Source organism: Thalassophryne amazonica, chromosome 15, assembly GCF_902500255.1.
Source record: "Thalassophryne amazonica chromosome 15, fThaAma1.1, whole genome shotgun sequence".
NCBI lineage: Eukaryota > Metazoa > Chordata > Actinopteri > Batrachoidiformes > Batrachoididae > Thalassophryne > Thalassophryne amazonica.
In genome coordinates, this window is record NC_047117.1 from 61,939,750 (window position 1) to 61,956,386 (window position 16,637).

Sequence of the window (16,637 nt, forward strand, 5' to 3'; positions counted from 1 at the left end):
GCCCCAGCACTAATCGACACAGGGTCAGAAGGGAATCTGCTAGATAGTAGATGGGCTAAAGAAGTAGGGCTCCCTCTAGTGGCCCTTCCTTCACCAGTGAGGGCACGGGCACTAGATGGCACCCTCCTTCCACTAATAACACACCAGACACAGCCCTTAACACTGGTCGTGTCTGGAAACCACAGGGAGGAGATCGTGTTCTTCGTAACACCTTCTACCTCCAGAGTTATTTTGGGCTATCCATGGATTAGTAAGCACAATCCCTGGATTGATTGGCCGTCTGGGGTTGTGGCTCAATGGAGCGAAACCTGCCACCGGGAGTGTTTAAGATCCTCGGTCCCACCCGGTGTGACTGCTAAAGAGGAGGTTCGCGTCCCTCCCAATCTCACGGCAGTGCCAGCTGAGTACCACGATCTTGCTGACGTTTTCAGCAAAGATCTGGCACTCACGCTTCCCCCGCATCGACCGTATGATTGTGCCATTGATTTGATCCCGGGCGCTGAGTTTCTGTCCAGCAAACTGTACACCCTCTCACGCCCCGAGCGCGAATCGATGGAGACCTACATCCGGGACTCTTTAGCTGCTGGGTTGATCCAGAACTCTTCCTCCCCGTTAGGTGCTGGTTTCTTTTTTGTGGGCAAGAAGGACGGCGGACTCCGTCCATGCATTGATTTTAGAGGGCTGAACGAGATCACGGTTCGCAACCGATACCCATTGCCTCTATTAGAGTCAGTGTTCACGCCCCTGCATGGAGCCAAAATATTTACGAAATTGGATCTTAGGAATGCGTATCACCTGGTTCGGATCCGGAAGGGAGACGAATGGAAGATGGCATTTAACACCCCGTTAGGTCACTTTGAGTACCTGGTCATGCCATTCGGCCTCACTAACGCCCCCGCGACGTTCTTGCGGGATTTCCTGCATCGGTTCGTCTTCATATACCTGGACGATATCCTCATCTTCTCCCCGGATCCTGAGACTCATGTGCAGCATATACGTCAGGTCCTGCAGCGGTTGTTGGTGAACCGGCTGTTTGTGAAGGGCAAGAAGTGTGAGTTCCACCGTACTTCTTTGTCCTTCCTGGGGTTCATCATCTCCCCCAACTCCGTCGCCCCCGATCCGGCCAAGGTAGCGGCGGTGAGAGATTGGCCCCAACCGGCAAGCCGTAGGAAGCTGCAACAGTTCCTCGGCTTCGCTAATTTCTATTGGAGGTTTATCAAGGGCTATAGTCAGGTTGTTGGTCCCCTTACAGCCCTGACCTCCCCAAAAGTTCCCTTCACGTGGTCGGATCAGTGCGAAGCCGCGTTTAGGGAGTTGAAACGCCGGTTCTCTACTGCACCAGTTCTGGTGCAGCCCGATCCTAGCCACCAATTTGTTATGGAAGTAGATGCCTCTGACTAAGGGATAGGAGCTGTGCTGTCCCAGAGCGGGGAGTCTGATAAGGTTCTCCACCCCTGTGCCTATTTCTCCCGCAGGTTGACCCCAGCAGAGCGGAATTATGACGTCGGCAATCGGGAGCTCCTGGCGGTGAAGGAAGCCCTGGAGGAGTGGAGACACTTGTTGGAGGGAGCTGTGGTTCCATTCACGGTTTTCACTGACCATCGGAACCTGGAGTATATTCGGACCGCTAGGCGTCTGAACCCCAGGCAAGCCCGTTGGTCTCTAATTTTTGGACGTTTTGACTTCAGGATCACCTATCGCCCCGGGACCAAGAACCAGCGGTCAGATGCACTGTCCCGGGTGCATGAAGAAGAAGTCAAAACGGAGCTGTCGGATCCACCAGAAAACATCATCCCGGAGTCCACTATCGTCGCCACACTGACGTGGGACGTGGAGAACATCGTCAGGGAGGCCCTGACGCATCACCTGGACCCCGGCAGTGGACCACCTAACCGTTTGTACGTCCCACCAGACACTAGGACTGCAGTTTTGGACTTCTGTCACGATTCTAAGCTCACCTGCCATCCAGGGGTGCGAAGGACCGTGGCAGTTGTCCGGCAGCGGTTCTGGTGGGCGTCTTTGGAAGCTAACGTATGGGAGTATGTCTGGGCCTGTACCACCTGTGCCAGGGGCAAGGCAGTCCACCAACCGGAGAAGGGACTCCTCCAGCCGCTGTCAGTGCCTCATCGCCCCTGGTCCCACATCGGCCTGGACTTCATCACGGGTCTCCCTGTGTCCCAGGGAATGACAACCATCCTGACGATAGTGGACCGGTTCTCCAAGGCGGCCCACTTCGCGGCCCTCCCGACGCTCCCGACGGCCCAGGAGACTGCAGACCTACTGGTCCACCACGTCATACGTCTGCATGGTGTCCCTGCGAACATCGTCTCGGATCGTGGTCCCCAGTTCTCCTCGCAAGTCTGGAGGAGTTTCTGTAGGGAACAGGGGGCCACCGTGAGCCTTTCTTCCGGGTACCACCCACAGACCAACGGACAAGCAGAGCGGGCTAATCAAGAGCTGGAACAGGCCCTACGGTGTATGACCTCCGCGCACCTGACGGCCTGGAGTCAACATCTGGCCTGGATCAAGTACGCTCATAACAGTCAAGTTTAATCAGCAACCGGCCTCTCCCCATTTGAAGCGTGTTTGGGGTACCAGCCCCCATTGTTTCCAGCTGTGGAGGGATAGGTCGGGGTTCCCTCGGTCCAGGACCACCTCAGGAGGTGCCGTCGGGTGTGGCGAACAGCCCGCTCTGCCCTGCTGAAAGCCCGGACGAGGGCGAAGAGCCATGCAGACTGCCGACGCGCCCCGGCCCCAGAATATTAGCCCGGGCAGGAGGTCTGGCTGTCAACAAAGAACATTCCTCTCAACACGGAGTCACCCAAACTGATGGACAGGTATATCGGACCATTTAAGATCACCAAAATCATCAGTCCAGCCGCAGTGAAGCTTCACTGCGGATCCATCCAGTTTTCCATGTCTCCAAAATCAAACCATACCACACCTCGGACCTTTGCACCCCCGGACCAGTGCCGCCTCCTGCCCGCATCATCGACGGCGAGCCTGCGTGGACAATCCGCAGGCTCCTGGATGTTCGCTGGAGGGGTCAGGGTCTCTAATATCTGGAGGACTGGGAGGGTTACGGACCTGAAGAACGCTCCTGGGTGAAGAGGAGCTTCATCCTGGATCCGGCCATCCTGGCCGAGTTCTACCAGCGACACACCGACAAGCCTGGTCTGGCGCCCGTTGAGGGGGGGGTCCTGTTGTGTGGGCCGCCCGAAGAGGAGGTACTGCTGGCCAATGCCAGAGGGCGCCCTGCCTGTTGTCGGGTTTCAGGCACTAGAGGGCGCAGTGGCCACCCAGGACTGACAGCTGTCAGTAATTATCATCAGCTTCACTATAAGAGCCTGGAGGAGACACCACATCTCTGCCGAGATATCAGCTTACCTCACAGGTAAACTCTCAGCCGTTATTGTGCCGTTCGCACACTTTTCCTGTTTATAAGTCTGGCAGTTGTAACCTAGTATACTTGCAGCTTGGAGCTGGGTGGTGGAGATTGGAAGGAGTCGGCGTTTTCTACTCCTCCCTTATCATTTAAGTATACTATTGGTGCTGCACATACTTAGTGTTCCTGTTTCCTGGGAGTGGTGGATTATTCCTTCAGGAGGGACTGGTGACTTATTTTTGCTGACTGCTTACTGGGTGTCCACACACCCACCCTTAACCTGTTTTTGTTCCTGCCAGCAGTACCGGATCTGACAGCTGGAAGCAGAGGCCACCTGGGGACTCGGGATTTGGCGGCTTCGGTATACTGCAGGTCTTCAGTGGCAGCGGAACCTTGTGGACCCCGGCTCTTCTCTGGATAGGTGTCTCCTACCCTCGGGCCTGCCCACACGTCACTTATTGTATCTTGTGATTGACTGTCTAAAAGCAGTATTCGACCTGTTGTGCACATTTGCCGCAATAAATTGTATTTATTGGATTATCTATTGACCGTTCATTTTCACCCCCTGTTGTGGGTCCGTGCATTACACTTTCCCCAACAGTAAAGTTTTGTAAACGCAGAGAAACCTACATCTGGTAGGATCTTCATTCTACTCTGTATTGATCCTAGAGCTCTCCCAGCAGATTCTGATAAGTGTTTAGTTCCCTCACTAAAACATAAATTCATTAAAAACCAGTCTAAGGTATTTATATGAACTTGGAAATTCTAAAGATAGCTCTCCATACATAAAACTGTATGAGCATCTCTGTTCACATTTCTTTCTGAAGTGAATTAGCTGTGTCTTATCCTTATTCAGAGACAGTAAACCTGTGTAAATCTACAATTCTCCTTTTTAGTGCTTCACCGAGTTGCTTGGACTTTCCCATTGTCCTGAGTGTTGGTCAGTCCAGTGAGTGCTGGCAAACATTGTTTTTATGCTGCCAAAAATAAACTACAGTTGCAGTCAATCATGATTATTAACGAGGAGTTAATAGGCCTTAACGTTGTCATGCAAAAAGAAATTTTTAGGACCTTCAGCATCACTTAAAATTTTTAAGTGAATGTGTGTGTGTGTGTGTATATATATATATATATAAAAGCCTGTATGTATAATTTTGACCCTGTGTGAATTAGAGAAGATTCAAAATAAATTCCAACTTGTGCATTCAGTTTTTTTTATGTATACAGTACAATCATTCCACCCTCGCAAGAGAACAGTTTGAAGACATCTTAAAAGCCCCAAACTACCACGATATTCATACCCATTATGAACGTATGTAAACATCTGACCACAACTGCATGTCCAAAGGACTGTGATAAACCCTACACGTTTGTTTGTGAACAAGGATATGTTTGTTGGGTCAAGGAGCATTTGATGAAATGTTTGTGATTTTTTTCCTTTTATCAGAGGTCAGGGTTACAACCAAAGGTCAGCAAACACAAAGGACAGCATGAAGGTCAAAGCTACCTCTGCCTTTTATTCAAATTACAGACCAGTGAATCTGATAGATACATGCTGATGTAGATTGCTGAATGTTAATCCTGATTCTGACTCTTGTACACATTACCATTTGATCCTGATTGCTGATTCTTTATTCTGTTTGTGATCTTTCATCCAGATTAATGGTCTTTGATCCTGATTCTGACCCTTGTACACATTGACATTTGATCCTGATTGCTGATTCTTTATTCTGTTTGTGATCTTTCATCCAGATTGATGGTCTTTGATCCTGATTCTGACCCTTGTACACATTGACATTTGATCCTGATTGCTGATTCTTTATTGTTTGTGATCTTTCATCCAGATTGATGGTCTTTGATCCTGATTCTGACCCTCCTATGCACTGACATTTGATCCTATTTTTGAATGTGATGACATTTCATCTGAATAGATAATCTTTGATCCTGATCACAAATATTGATTCCAGTCATGGCCCTGTTTGTTGAGCCTTAGCCGTGATCTTTGACCCTGGCCCTTTATCCTGATCTTTGCCAACCTCTGATCTGCCCTCTAATCTGGATCCACTCCAAAATGTAATGGGTTTGTGCTTTGCTGATAGCACCTCGCCTTCACCAAATATCCCTTTTATTAGTTTTTGTGTAATTCTAACACACACAAAAAGCAAACAGACACCAGTAAAAACATCCCATCATTGGCACAATTAAATACAAATTTCCTTCTTTAAATTGATCCATCACCCTTAAACACAAACATCTATTTGCCAAAATGTTTACTCAATATATATCAATCATCACTTAAAAAGATGTTTGTGCTCTGTGCAGCTCATTAAAATCCTGGTTAATCTGTCCCAGTGTCCCCATACAATTTGCTTGGTAGAAAAGACATCAAAGCATGTCACGAATGCAGCACACACACACACACACACACAAAACAGCTGCTAAAACCGGAGTCAAATAACCATTCATTCGGTTTAATATTTCACTGAACTCTCCTGATAATTCTAATAAAATACACATAAATTTCAGTTGGACTGACCTCCAGCTCTGGTAGTTGACCTCAGAGGTTCCATTCAGACTCTTTCAGCTAAATGCAGGAAACCAGAGGAGCACTACTCCTGCCAGGGTCCTGCAGTCCCCTTTATTTTATAACCCTAACCAACCTGTAATCCCCTGTCCACTTTAGTAAACTCCCACATCTAAAAGTACATTTCTGTACCAAAGTACATCTATAAATAGCTAATCATAGTATCAAGAAGAGCTGCCCTTATTCCTTCTTGTGGCCTTATATTACATTACTTACATCAGACTTACATATATTCACCTTTCAGCTTTACATGCGCTTACTTTTATATTTGAACGATTTGATGTGGTTAGTTGGGCAGCACGGTGGCTGAGTGATTAACACTGTTGCCTCACAGGAAGGTTATGGGATCGATTCTCACTTGTGGCTTTTCTGTGTGGAGTTTGTGTGACTTCCTCCCACGTCCACGACATGCAGGTGAATTGGAAACTAAACTGTCCGGAGGTGTGTGAATGTGTCTGTGGCCCTGCGACAGACTGGCGTCCTGTGTACCCGAGAGGTACACAGCTATAGAGGTCACCTTCACACAGACACGCTGACCACTGTTATTACATAAGGAAATGATTTTAAAGGAGGGATTAAAGGAACACCTCCCACTGTGAAAGAGGATCTTTAAAGGAAACATTTCACATTTCAACATTTGACATCATCAAGCAAAAAGCCTTAAAGACATCAAGAGTCATACAGCGTTCTCAAACTGAAAAAGAAAATATTATGACATCATAAGGCAAGAATGTCAACAGCCAACATGACAGAACATGTTTTGACACTGAATCAGCAGATGAAGGAAAATGTTCTGCACGAGACAGATCAAAGAAACTTTCTGAGTCACTACCCGAACGCACGCGCGCGCGCACATCCACACGAAAAGCAAAGTCTGATAACCACCTCAATGGAATCGACCCTCTTCTGTCCCAAACATCTTCACAAAACCAGTCGGCTACATTTTGAATGAGTATCACTACTTTTGTAGTGCACGCGGCATGTGACACGAGGCAAATCAGCCTCCGTGTGATCAATAATCACCATCTGACGTGTACGTCACCCGAGGAGGCACCTGTGGATTCTTGACGTTCGGAGCCTCAAACACACACTTCATCAGGAACTGACAGAAAACACACCATCAGGACAAACATTCTGGAAATCCCTCAACAAACTGCACAGCACGTCGAGCACATGCAGCGCCGATCTTAAGATCGATTAAAAAGTGACTGGTTTCTGTCTGAGGTGACCTGCTTTGCTGGTGGCCGTGGTGGCTTCAGTGCGCTCCAGAGAACCGTACTGAGAAGATCCTCCTCGCTTCTTCTCCATGGATCCAGCAGCAGCTCCCTCACACGAGGGGAAGACGCAGGTCCTGCAGCTCGGTCTGTGTTCAGTCCATTAAGTCCTCGTCTCTCAGTACTCTGGACACACACAGATGTCCCGGCGGTCCAAACACCTCTGGCAGGTGTCTCCGCTTGTGCGCAGCGCCGCGTGCAGGAGACGCGTCCGTTAATACCCACTACCGCCACCTGGCGATCGTGAGGGACAGTTACACCGGAGGAAAACAAAAAAAAACAAAAACAAAAAAACAAAAACGGATTTTCAACTTTTACCACAAAAAATAAATATTTTTATATCATCATCACAATCACATTAGAAACATGTGGTTTTAGTTTGACCTAACAGATTTATGTTAAACAAATTCTTTAATTTTCATACAATAAAAGATTTCTGCAATATTCACATTAACATAGATGAAAAACCTGCTCACGAGACTCAGATATACATCAAAACACGACAAAGTGCAGAAAAACGGTGATAGATTAGTGGTAACAGAAAACAGCTTGTGTCTGTACAGTGGTGTAAATGGTGCAGGGGAATTTGGTTAGAATGAATCTTTAAGTACAATCAAGAAGTGTGACTGGTCCCAGATTCATTCTTCTGCTTCACAATGACCCCAAACGCAACCAAAAATTAGAAAGTAGTGTCTTCAATGAACAAGTGGGTCTTGCACAAGATGGTATGACTCCAAATTATTCAGTCTACAAACAGTTCTCCAACATGCTTGGAACAACTTAGTCCTCAGTTCATTAAGAACAACTTTGTGGACAAGTGCCTCAGAGAATTGGTGCCGTTAAAAGAAAAGGCAGCATCCTAAAAAATGAATTACACCCACACATAGCGGTAACACATGGGAGTATTGTTTTGGACGTCTTTGTCTCTCAAAGAACAAAATAACTGAATTTTGAGATCAGTTGGGCCAAACATCATGGAATGGTTGAGGGTCAGCAAAGGACAAAACGACTTGATTTTGAAGATATTTTTTTAAATGCTGGTTTCCTGTGGTTACTACTAAAATCCACTGTAAAGAAACCATCAGATTTCTTTATTTGCTGCAAATTGATGTTTTGCCCCCCTACAACCAAAGATGTGATAAGACGGGGTAACACCCCCAGTCAATCGTAAGGGCCCAAACCTCTGCAATGAATACTGGATGCAGGAAACACAAATTTGCCTCAGACTCAGAGTCATGTTGCAGACAGTACAAGGCCAGAGTCACAGTCCACGAGGCAGCCAAGACACCTCATTTAAAAAAAAAAAGAAAAAAGGGTTTATAACTACACATATGTAGTGACAACAACGCATCAGATTTTTACATTTTATTATAAAATATAACCACTGTATAATAATGTAATAAAACAATTTTACATAATTACAGGTTGATTCATAACAATAACCTCTTCATATAGGATTTGATTTTACAAAGTGCAAAATACATCATGAATTTTAAACTCATGATTTGAAACATATATACACACACACACACAAACTTGGCCACTGTTAAATCTGTAAACACCCTATGTAGATGAGATGATGAATGTACTGTAGGTTGTAAAATAATGACATATTTACACATGTAGTATGAAGTAATCACATACATAGTACATGATGTATGTTAAACTGGTGCACCAGTGCTCCCTTTAAAAAAATGTGTGTGGAGAGAGAGAGAGAGAGAGAGAGACTTATTTGGGTAAACCTCGATTATAAAACCTCATCTGATAATTACATGGATTTTTCAAGTTCAAGTTTTTGCATTTTATGCATACTGAGCAGCACGTCGCAGCATGCGTTGGGGTAGAAAACTGTCAATGTGGGGACCAACAATGGGCTTTTCATTTTCTAACTGTCCATGTTAGACTATAGCATACAGCAGTTGTCTTTTTTGTTGTTGTTGTAGTAAATCCTAATATTGCTCATAGTTTTAGCTTCTGAATAGACCAGAATGCAGTTTAACAAATTTGTAAAACATCTCTAAGCACTGAGTGCCCACATCATTTATATACTGTACAATGGTGCACGAATAAGTCATTCAAGACAAAAACAACAGATAAACAATCGACGTGTCCTGTCAGCACTCATCGTACCAGTTTTTCAACAATCTACACATTTCAAAAGGGGGTCAAATGATTCTTCAGAGGAGTTTGTACGTCTGCATATTGGTGTGTATTGGTGTGTGTGTGCATGCGCATGTCATGGAGGCAGTTTATGATTAAAAAGTAGTGTGTCTACAGAAAGCCCTCTTGTTCAAATCCAGACTTTAAATTTCCTTCAGACTGATTACTGATGCAGATTTTGTAAAAGACATGTCACACATTCACGACTTGGGGCATGAAGATGTTTCTGAGTTAATTTGTAGGCCATTGATGTGCATTGTGGGGAATGTTGTAACCATTCATATAACATTATTGTAAGTGCTGTGGGAGCCCGCAACAAGTCTGAAACCATGTCAAGCAACTCACAGTAAAGTGTTAACAGGCCATAGCAAACTTATTATCCATACTGGCTGGAACTTCCCAACATATTTTCTGAAACAATGGACATTTGCCAGACTCATGCTTCTCATCCAATGCTTCGATCATTATGGGGAAGCTCCAGCTAGCTGCTAAGGAGCCACTCACATTAAAGAAATAACCAGGTTACAACTTGCCCACGTCCTAAAACTTGAGGAATCACCAGAACCATGGTGAGAAGAGTGTGTGACTGATCAGGGAGGTCGTGGCTGATCACTGGATGAAAACAATGGTTGTGGGTGGTTTTTGAGTATGTTTGCTATCCAGCTGGATCTGAATAGACAAAGTCACTATCTCAGCAGGAGCATGTGTAGTGTGGCTAAAAGTTCCGCTAGCTCTTCTGGTTAAAAGGTCAATTGGGAATAAAACGTAACGAATGAATGCAATGTGCATACACACTGACAATGTTTTACAGGCTTTAAATCTGTAGTATATTAAACTCTCATGAAAATATAAAAGGTTGGATGTCTGTACTTTCATTCTTAGCAAATTTAGTGTGAACAAGTTACAGAATTATTGAAAGGGGAGCAACAAATTTCATGTATTCTGTGAAATGAACCAGTAATACGTTATAGAAGCTTATTAGAACCATTTTCCTGATGTTTCTACTGTTGATTGACATAAATACGACATCTGAATGAGCTGGGATACCGCTTTTTACAGGAAACATGAATGCCCAATGTTTTAAGTAGATCATAACAACTGCTTTAGCAAGATTTTAAAACAAACATAGCTTCTTATTCAGTCAAATGGTGACCAAGTGGTTAGTGCGCTTGGTTTCAGTGCGGAAGGTTCCCGGTTCAAACCCTACTATAACACTTATACTGAATCCTTAGGGAAACTACAACGTGGCTGAACTTTATAAGCTCAACACCTTTATAGACCCGGCAGATGTGCATAAGTCAGCAATATCTTCCCCTAAGAACATGATGTATGGGTGAGTCTTAGACTACAGGCACTTATTATGTCCTTTGATCATATTGTATGAAAAACAGAAAAAAGGGGAAATTTCACACTTTTATAGTTATCTTTACAATGAAAGTGTATTAAGAAATGTGTTCTAGTAGTCTATGATGACTTTTTCACCTTTTTTCAGCATCATTATATGCAAATATTGCCGTTTTGTGCTTGTCCCACACCCAGACTTTTGATCTTCAATGATAGAAATGAATGGTAAAGAAACGTTTTTTCTAATGTTTTAAAATATCTCTGAATAAAATATCAGTAAAATAATCAAAACATAATTGGGGTATTCAATGTCATACAACTGTTGTGATTTTTTTAAACAAAATGTAGTTGTCCCACACTATTGCCGTAATTTCCACCACAACACTGTAATGTCCCTAAACAGTTTGTATGAAAGATTGTTTGGGTAGTTTCTATGGAGATAAACAGTGACATCAGAGCACATGTATATAGCGCCAAATCACAACAAACAGTTGCCCCAAGGTGCTTTATATTGTAAGGCAATGGTGTGGTGGAAATTACATTTACAAGGCCAATAGTGCCCGTAGTTAAAGAATCACCCGTATGTCCTTAAATGCACAAGCTTGTGGATATTTGTGGGGAACTCTTGGTGAACCCACCTGCAGCCAGTCTGCTCTGCGTATGACTGATCCTGTCAGATCTCAGGGATGGGAGACTACACAAGCTGGGTTTACACATAATAATGACAAGTCACAAATGCCACATTATCTAAATTTGTGACCGAGGATCACAAATTTGAAGATTTGGAGCAGAGGCTTCAAATTCTTGCTCTGGTAGTCTGACTTCTGTCTTGGAGTCAAGACAGAAGTCAGACTACCAGAGCAAGAATTTTAGGTGAGGAAGCTTCTGTGACTAGAAGCGAAACGTCCTCCCGTCAAGCAACCCAGTCCAGTCGAAGATTCAAGCTTCTCTACTATGGAAACCACCTGGGCAACTGAGAGCCTTTACAGAAACTCACCTGGCTATATCATTAATGCTCATGACTACTTGAAACAGACATGTGGAGGGATACAACAGTTGTGGTTGGACTGGCAAGTTCATAAAGATACCACCAGGAATCTTTGAGTTTGATAACCTGCACCCAATCAACAATGACCTCCTCCCAAGTCATACATGCATGACAATCACTGAAGTTTGTATGATACGTATGGATCATCATTGGGGTTTTTATATACATATTTTGTGAATGCCTGCTGGATCTGTTCTTTGGAATAATAGAAATCTGCACCTACTTCCTCAAGTATGCACAGTGGTTCACTCATGAAGAGTGAAATTGAGATTCAAATTTAAATTTCAGTGTATTAAGACTATATCCCTGTTCCAGTGAACCCAAGTTCACTTTTGTAGGACTAAATGACATTTAGATTCCCAAAGATTCGCAATGTGAATCAGAGGTTATCCCTTCTCTTTTCATGCATCACACCAGACGCATCATGGAAGCAGCATCTATTGACACACACACACACACACACACACACACACACACACACACACACACACACACACACACACACACACACATACACACACACACACACACACACACACACACACACACACACACACACACACACCGTAGACAGTCCCAACTGTTAAGTCTCTAATCAGGGTGACCGTGTCACACTGAGCATGGGTCAGTTGACGATACCAGCAAATGTGTTAATTGGTAGAGAGAGTCCTTTGCTCATATATTTGCTCAGTCCAGCGTCTTTGTTGTCTCTCAAGTTCAATTTGGATTTCGATCTCATGATTTGCTGGACACAGTATCCAGGATCGAGGCATGGGCTGATGTCAATGCTATAAGGCAAACATCACAAACATCATTAAGCAAAATGCACTATCATCTTACATGTTAAACTTCATGAAGCAAATCTTAATTTTTAAGATGAGGCCCCACCAAAGCAGTGTGGGCACAGCTTGCCCAGTTACAAAATTTATACGAGAAAAAAAAAGTCACCCACAATGGTACTGCTCTCATATTAGCTAGCCATGCTATGTTAGCTAAATTAAGAATATCATTCCCTACCATAAACCATTCCAAAACCAGACTGAAACACATTGCAGTAAGTTGTAAGACTATACAATGTGCAAAAACAGTCACATAATTCATTTGTTATCTGTTATTAGTTTGATAGCTTGGCAAAGTCGCTACAAATGTTCTCTGAGATAACCTGTAAAATGGCTGACATATTAGCTACCCATGACACATAAATGGTCTTTTTTCAATAAGTCTGTCCTAACAAGTACAAACTACTCTAAAAATATACCATGCCATATACCATGTAGTAAGCTCCAAGACCACACTGATAGTAAAATACACCATCTTCACATAATTAATTCATTACTGAGAAATAGCTAAACTAGTGAACTAGCCAAGCCCAGTCAATACAATGGCTTTCAATGTCATTTTAGCTAGTGTTCTAATGATGATTTCCCACAGTTGTCATTCAGATATACAACCCCTGGCAAAAATGATGGAATCACCGGCCTCGGAGGATGTTCATTCAGTTGTTTAATTTTGTAGAAAAAAAGCAGATCACAGACATGACACAAAACTAAAGTCATTTCAAATGGCAACTTTTGAAACACTATAAGAAATCAGGAAAAAAATTGTGGCAGTCAGTAACGGTTACTTTTTTAGACCAAGCAGAGGGAAACAAATATGGACTCACTCAATTCTGAGGAATAAATTATGGAATCACCCTGTAAATTTTCATCCCCAAAACTAACAACTGCATCAAATCAGATCTGCTCGTTAGTCTGCATCTAAAAAGGAGTGATCACACCTTGGAGAGCTGTTGCACCAAGTGGACTGACAGGAATCATGGCTCCAACACGAGAGATGCCAATTGAAACAAAGGAGAGGATTATCAAACTCTTAAAAGAGGGTAAATCATCACACAATGTTGCAAAAGATGTTGGTTGTTCACAGTCAGCTGTGTCTAAACTCTGGACCAGATACAAACAACATGGGAAGGTTGTTAAAGGCAAACATACTGGTAGGCCAAGGAAGACATCAAAGCGTCAAGACAGAAAACTTAAAGCAATATGTCTCAAAAATCAAAAAGGCACAACAAAACAAATGAGGAACGAATGGGAGGAAACTGGAGTCAACGTCTGTGACCAAACTGTAAGAAACCGCCTAAAGGAAATGGGATTTATATACAGAAAAGCTAAACGAAAGCCATCATTAACACTTAAACAGAAAAAAACAAGGTTACAATGGGCTAAGGAAAAGCAATCGTGGACTGTGGATTACTGGATGAAAGTCATATTCAGTGATGAATCTCAAATCTGCATTGGGCAAGGTGATGATGCTGGAACTTTTGTTTGGTGCCGTTCCAATGAGATTTATAAAGATGACTGCCTGAAGAGAACATGTAAATTTCCACAGTCATTGATGATACGGGCTGCATGTCAGGTAAAGGCACTGGGGAGATGGCTGTCATTACATCATCAATAAATGTACAAGTTTACGTTGATATTTTAGACACTTTTCTTATCCCATCAATTGAAAGGATGTTTGGGGATGATGAAATCATTTTTCAAGATGATAATGCATCTTTCCATAGAGCAAAAACTGTGAAAACATTCCTTGCAAAAAGACACATAGGGTCAATGTCATGGCCTGCAAATAGTCCGGATCTTAATCCAATTGAAAATCTTTGGTGGAAGTTGAAGAAAATGGTCCATGACAAGGCTCCAACCTGCAAAGCTGATCTGGCAACAGCAATCAGAGAAAGTTGGAGCCAGATTGATGAAGAGTACTGTTTGTCACTCATTAAGTCCATGCCTCAGAGACTGCAAGCTGTTATAAAAGCCAGAGGTGGTGCAACAAAATACTAGTGATGTGTTGGAGCGTTCTTTTGTTTTTCATGATTCCATAATTTTTCCTCAGAATTGAGTGATTCCATATTTTTTTCCCTCTGCTTGGTCTAAAAAAGTAACCGTTACTGACTGCCACAATTTTTTTTCTTGATTTCTTATAATGTTTCTTAAAGCCAGAAAGTTGCCATTTGAAATGACTTTAGTTTTGTGTCATGTCTGTGATCTGCTTTTTTTCTACAAAATTAAACAAGTGAATGAACATCCTCCGAGGCCGGTGATTCCATAATTTTTGCCAGGGGTTGTAGCCCCTGTGACTCTTAATTGGACTAAGTGGGTATAGAAAATGGATGGATGGATTAAACAGAAATGTTTAAATAACCCTTTGGCATCACTCTACATGTATTTCTTGTTTTAAAACGATGTTTATTTACCTTTGCACATGTTTGAAGGTCCTGCGACAATCTCTGTCCAGTGTAACAGTTAAGGATCTACCTTCAGACGTGTGGATCTTGATACTACTGATCTGAAACTTGAATAAAAATAAAAGAGAGAAGAATTTGTTTTAAGAAAAACTAATTACTTTCAGATTTATGATATATATATATATATATATATATATATATATATATATATATATATATATATATATATATATATATATATATATTTGAGTACTCAACAGGCTGAAAGACTTTCTCTTCTTCACTCACCACAGTGTTATTTTTACTTTTTGCTTGAGGTTCATTGAACGACAGCGTTAAACAGTTCAAATCTAAGGAACAAAAGAGAAAATAATAAAGTCATAAAACGTTTAGAAAGATGCTGTAGTCAGGTGTGCACATAACTGATGCTCAGATGCTCATGCGTGTTAAAAATGAATGATGCACAGCAGAAAGCATGGAGGGAAGTGCTTTCCCTAGAAGTTGTTTGCCATTTTTCTCCTGAGAAGCACTTCCCTGTGTGTCTTTTGATTAGTGTTATTTCTTTTTAGCACGCATAAAGACCTGATCACCAATTATGTGGATGTCTGGTTATATTGTTTTGACAGTTGAATTCCAATTTAACAAATTAATCATATATTATTTAACTGATCCAGGTGCAGTCAGGGATTAAAAAGTGTTCAGTCTGGTGACTTCAGAATCTCTGCTTTTTGCAAATTATGTGGTTCTGTTCACTTCAGACTGTGACCTTTGATGTTCACTTGGCGGGTTTGAAGCAAAATGTGAAGCAACTGGGATAAGGATCATTCACCTTCAGATCTGAGACCACAGTCCTGTGTCGGAAAGGGTGGACTGTCCACTCTGGCTCAGGAGAGAATTACTACACCAAGTGGAGGAGTTCAAGTATTTCAGGGTCCTTTTCACAAGTGGGGGCAAGAAGGAGCGCGAGATCACCAGATGGATTGGGGCTGCTTTTGAGGTCCTGCGAACACTGTACTGGACCATCATGGTGAAGAAAGAGCTGAGCCAGAATGTGAGACTCTTGATTTACCAGTGAATTTACACTCTTATCCTCACCTATGGTCATGAGCTTTGGGCAATGCCTCAAAGATCAAGTATGTGGATACAAGCGGCAGAAATGAGGTTCCTCCATCAGGTGGAGAGGGTTAGCAGTTTTAAGTTCTTGGGTGTGACAGTGACGGAGGACCTGTCCTGGGGCATTCACATTGCCTCAGTTGTGGGAAAGGCCCAACAACGCCTCTATTATCTCAGGAAGCTGAGAAGTGCCCGTATCCCTAGATGCCTGATGGTGAACTTTTATAACTGTGCCATCAGTAGTGTGCTGACATATGGGTTGTTAGTGTGGTTCTTCAGCTGCACTAAGGCTGATCAGCAGGCACTTCAGCGAGTGGTGAAAATAGCGGGGAGTATCATTGGGACGACTCTCCCAGAGATTAACACTATCTATCCCACTCGCTGTTTTAATAGAGTGCGTAATATCCTGCGAGACCAGCACCATCCTGCTTATCACTTTTTCCATCTGTTGCCTTCAGGGAGAAGGTATAGGGCCGTAAAGGCCAGAA

At 43.2% G+C, this 16,637-nt stretch overlaps 2 protein-coding genes across 2 annotated transcripts in view; both read right to left on the reverse strand.

Annotated features, from left to right (window-relative positions):
- LOC117526547 (bMERB domain-containing protein 1-like) overlaps window positions 1-7,405 on the reverse strand; it is a 42,772-nt gene extending 35,367 nt beyond the window's left edge. The window contains exon 1 of the mRNA XM_034188609.1: window positions 7,199-7,405. Within this exon, the coding sequence (XP_034044500.1) occupies window positions 7,199-7,277 (79 nt within the window). The 5' untranslated portion in view covers window positions 7,278-7,405. The remainder of the gene's footprint in view (window positions 1-7,198) is intronic.
- A 4,408-nt stretch (window positions 7,406-11,813) lies between these two features.
- LOC117526167 (phosphoinositide 3-kinase regulatory subunit 6) overlaps window positions 11,814-16,637 on the reverse strand; it is a 46,935-nt gene continuing 42,111 nt past the window's right edge. The window contains exons 19-21 of the mRNA XM_034188202.1: window positions 15,325-15,386; window positions 15,046-15,143; window positions 11,814-12,583 (exon numbers count right to left, since the gene is read on the reverse strand). Coding sequence (XP_034044093.1) covers window positions 12,421-12,583; window positions 15,046-15,143; window positions 15,325-15,386 — 323 coding nt within the window. The 3' untranslated portion in view covers window positions 11,814-12,420. The remainder of the gene's footprint in view (window positions 12,584-15,045; window positions 15,144-15,324; window positions 15,387-16,637) is intronic.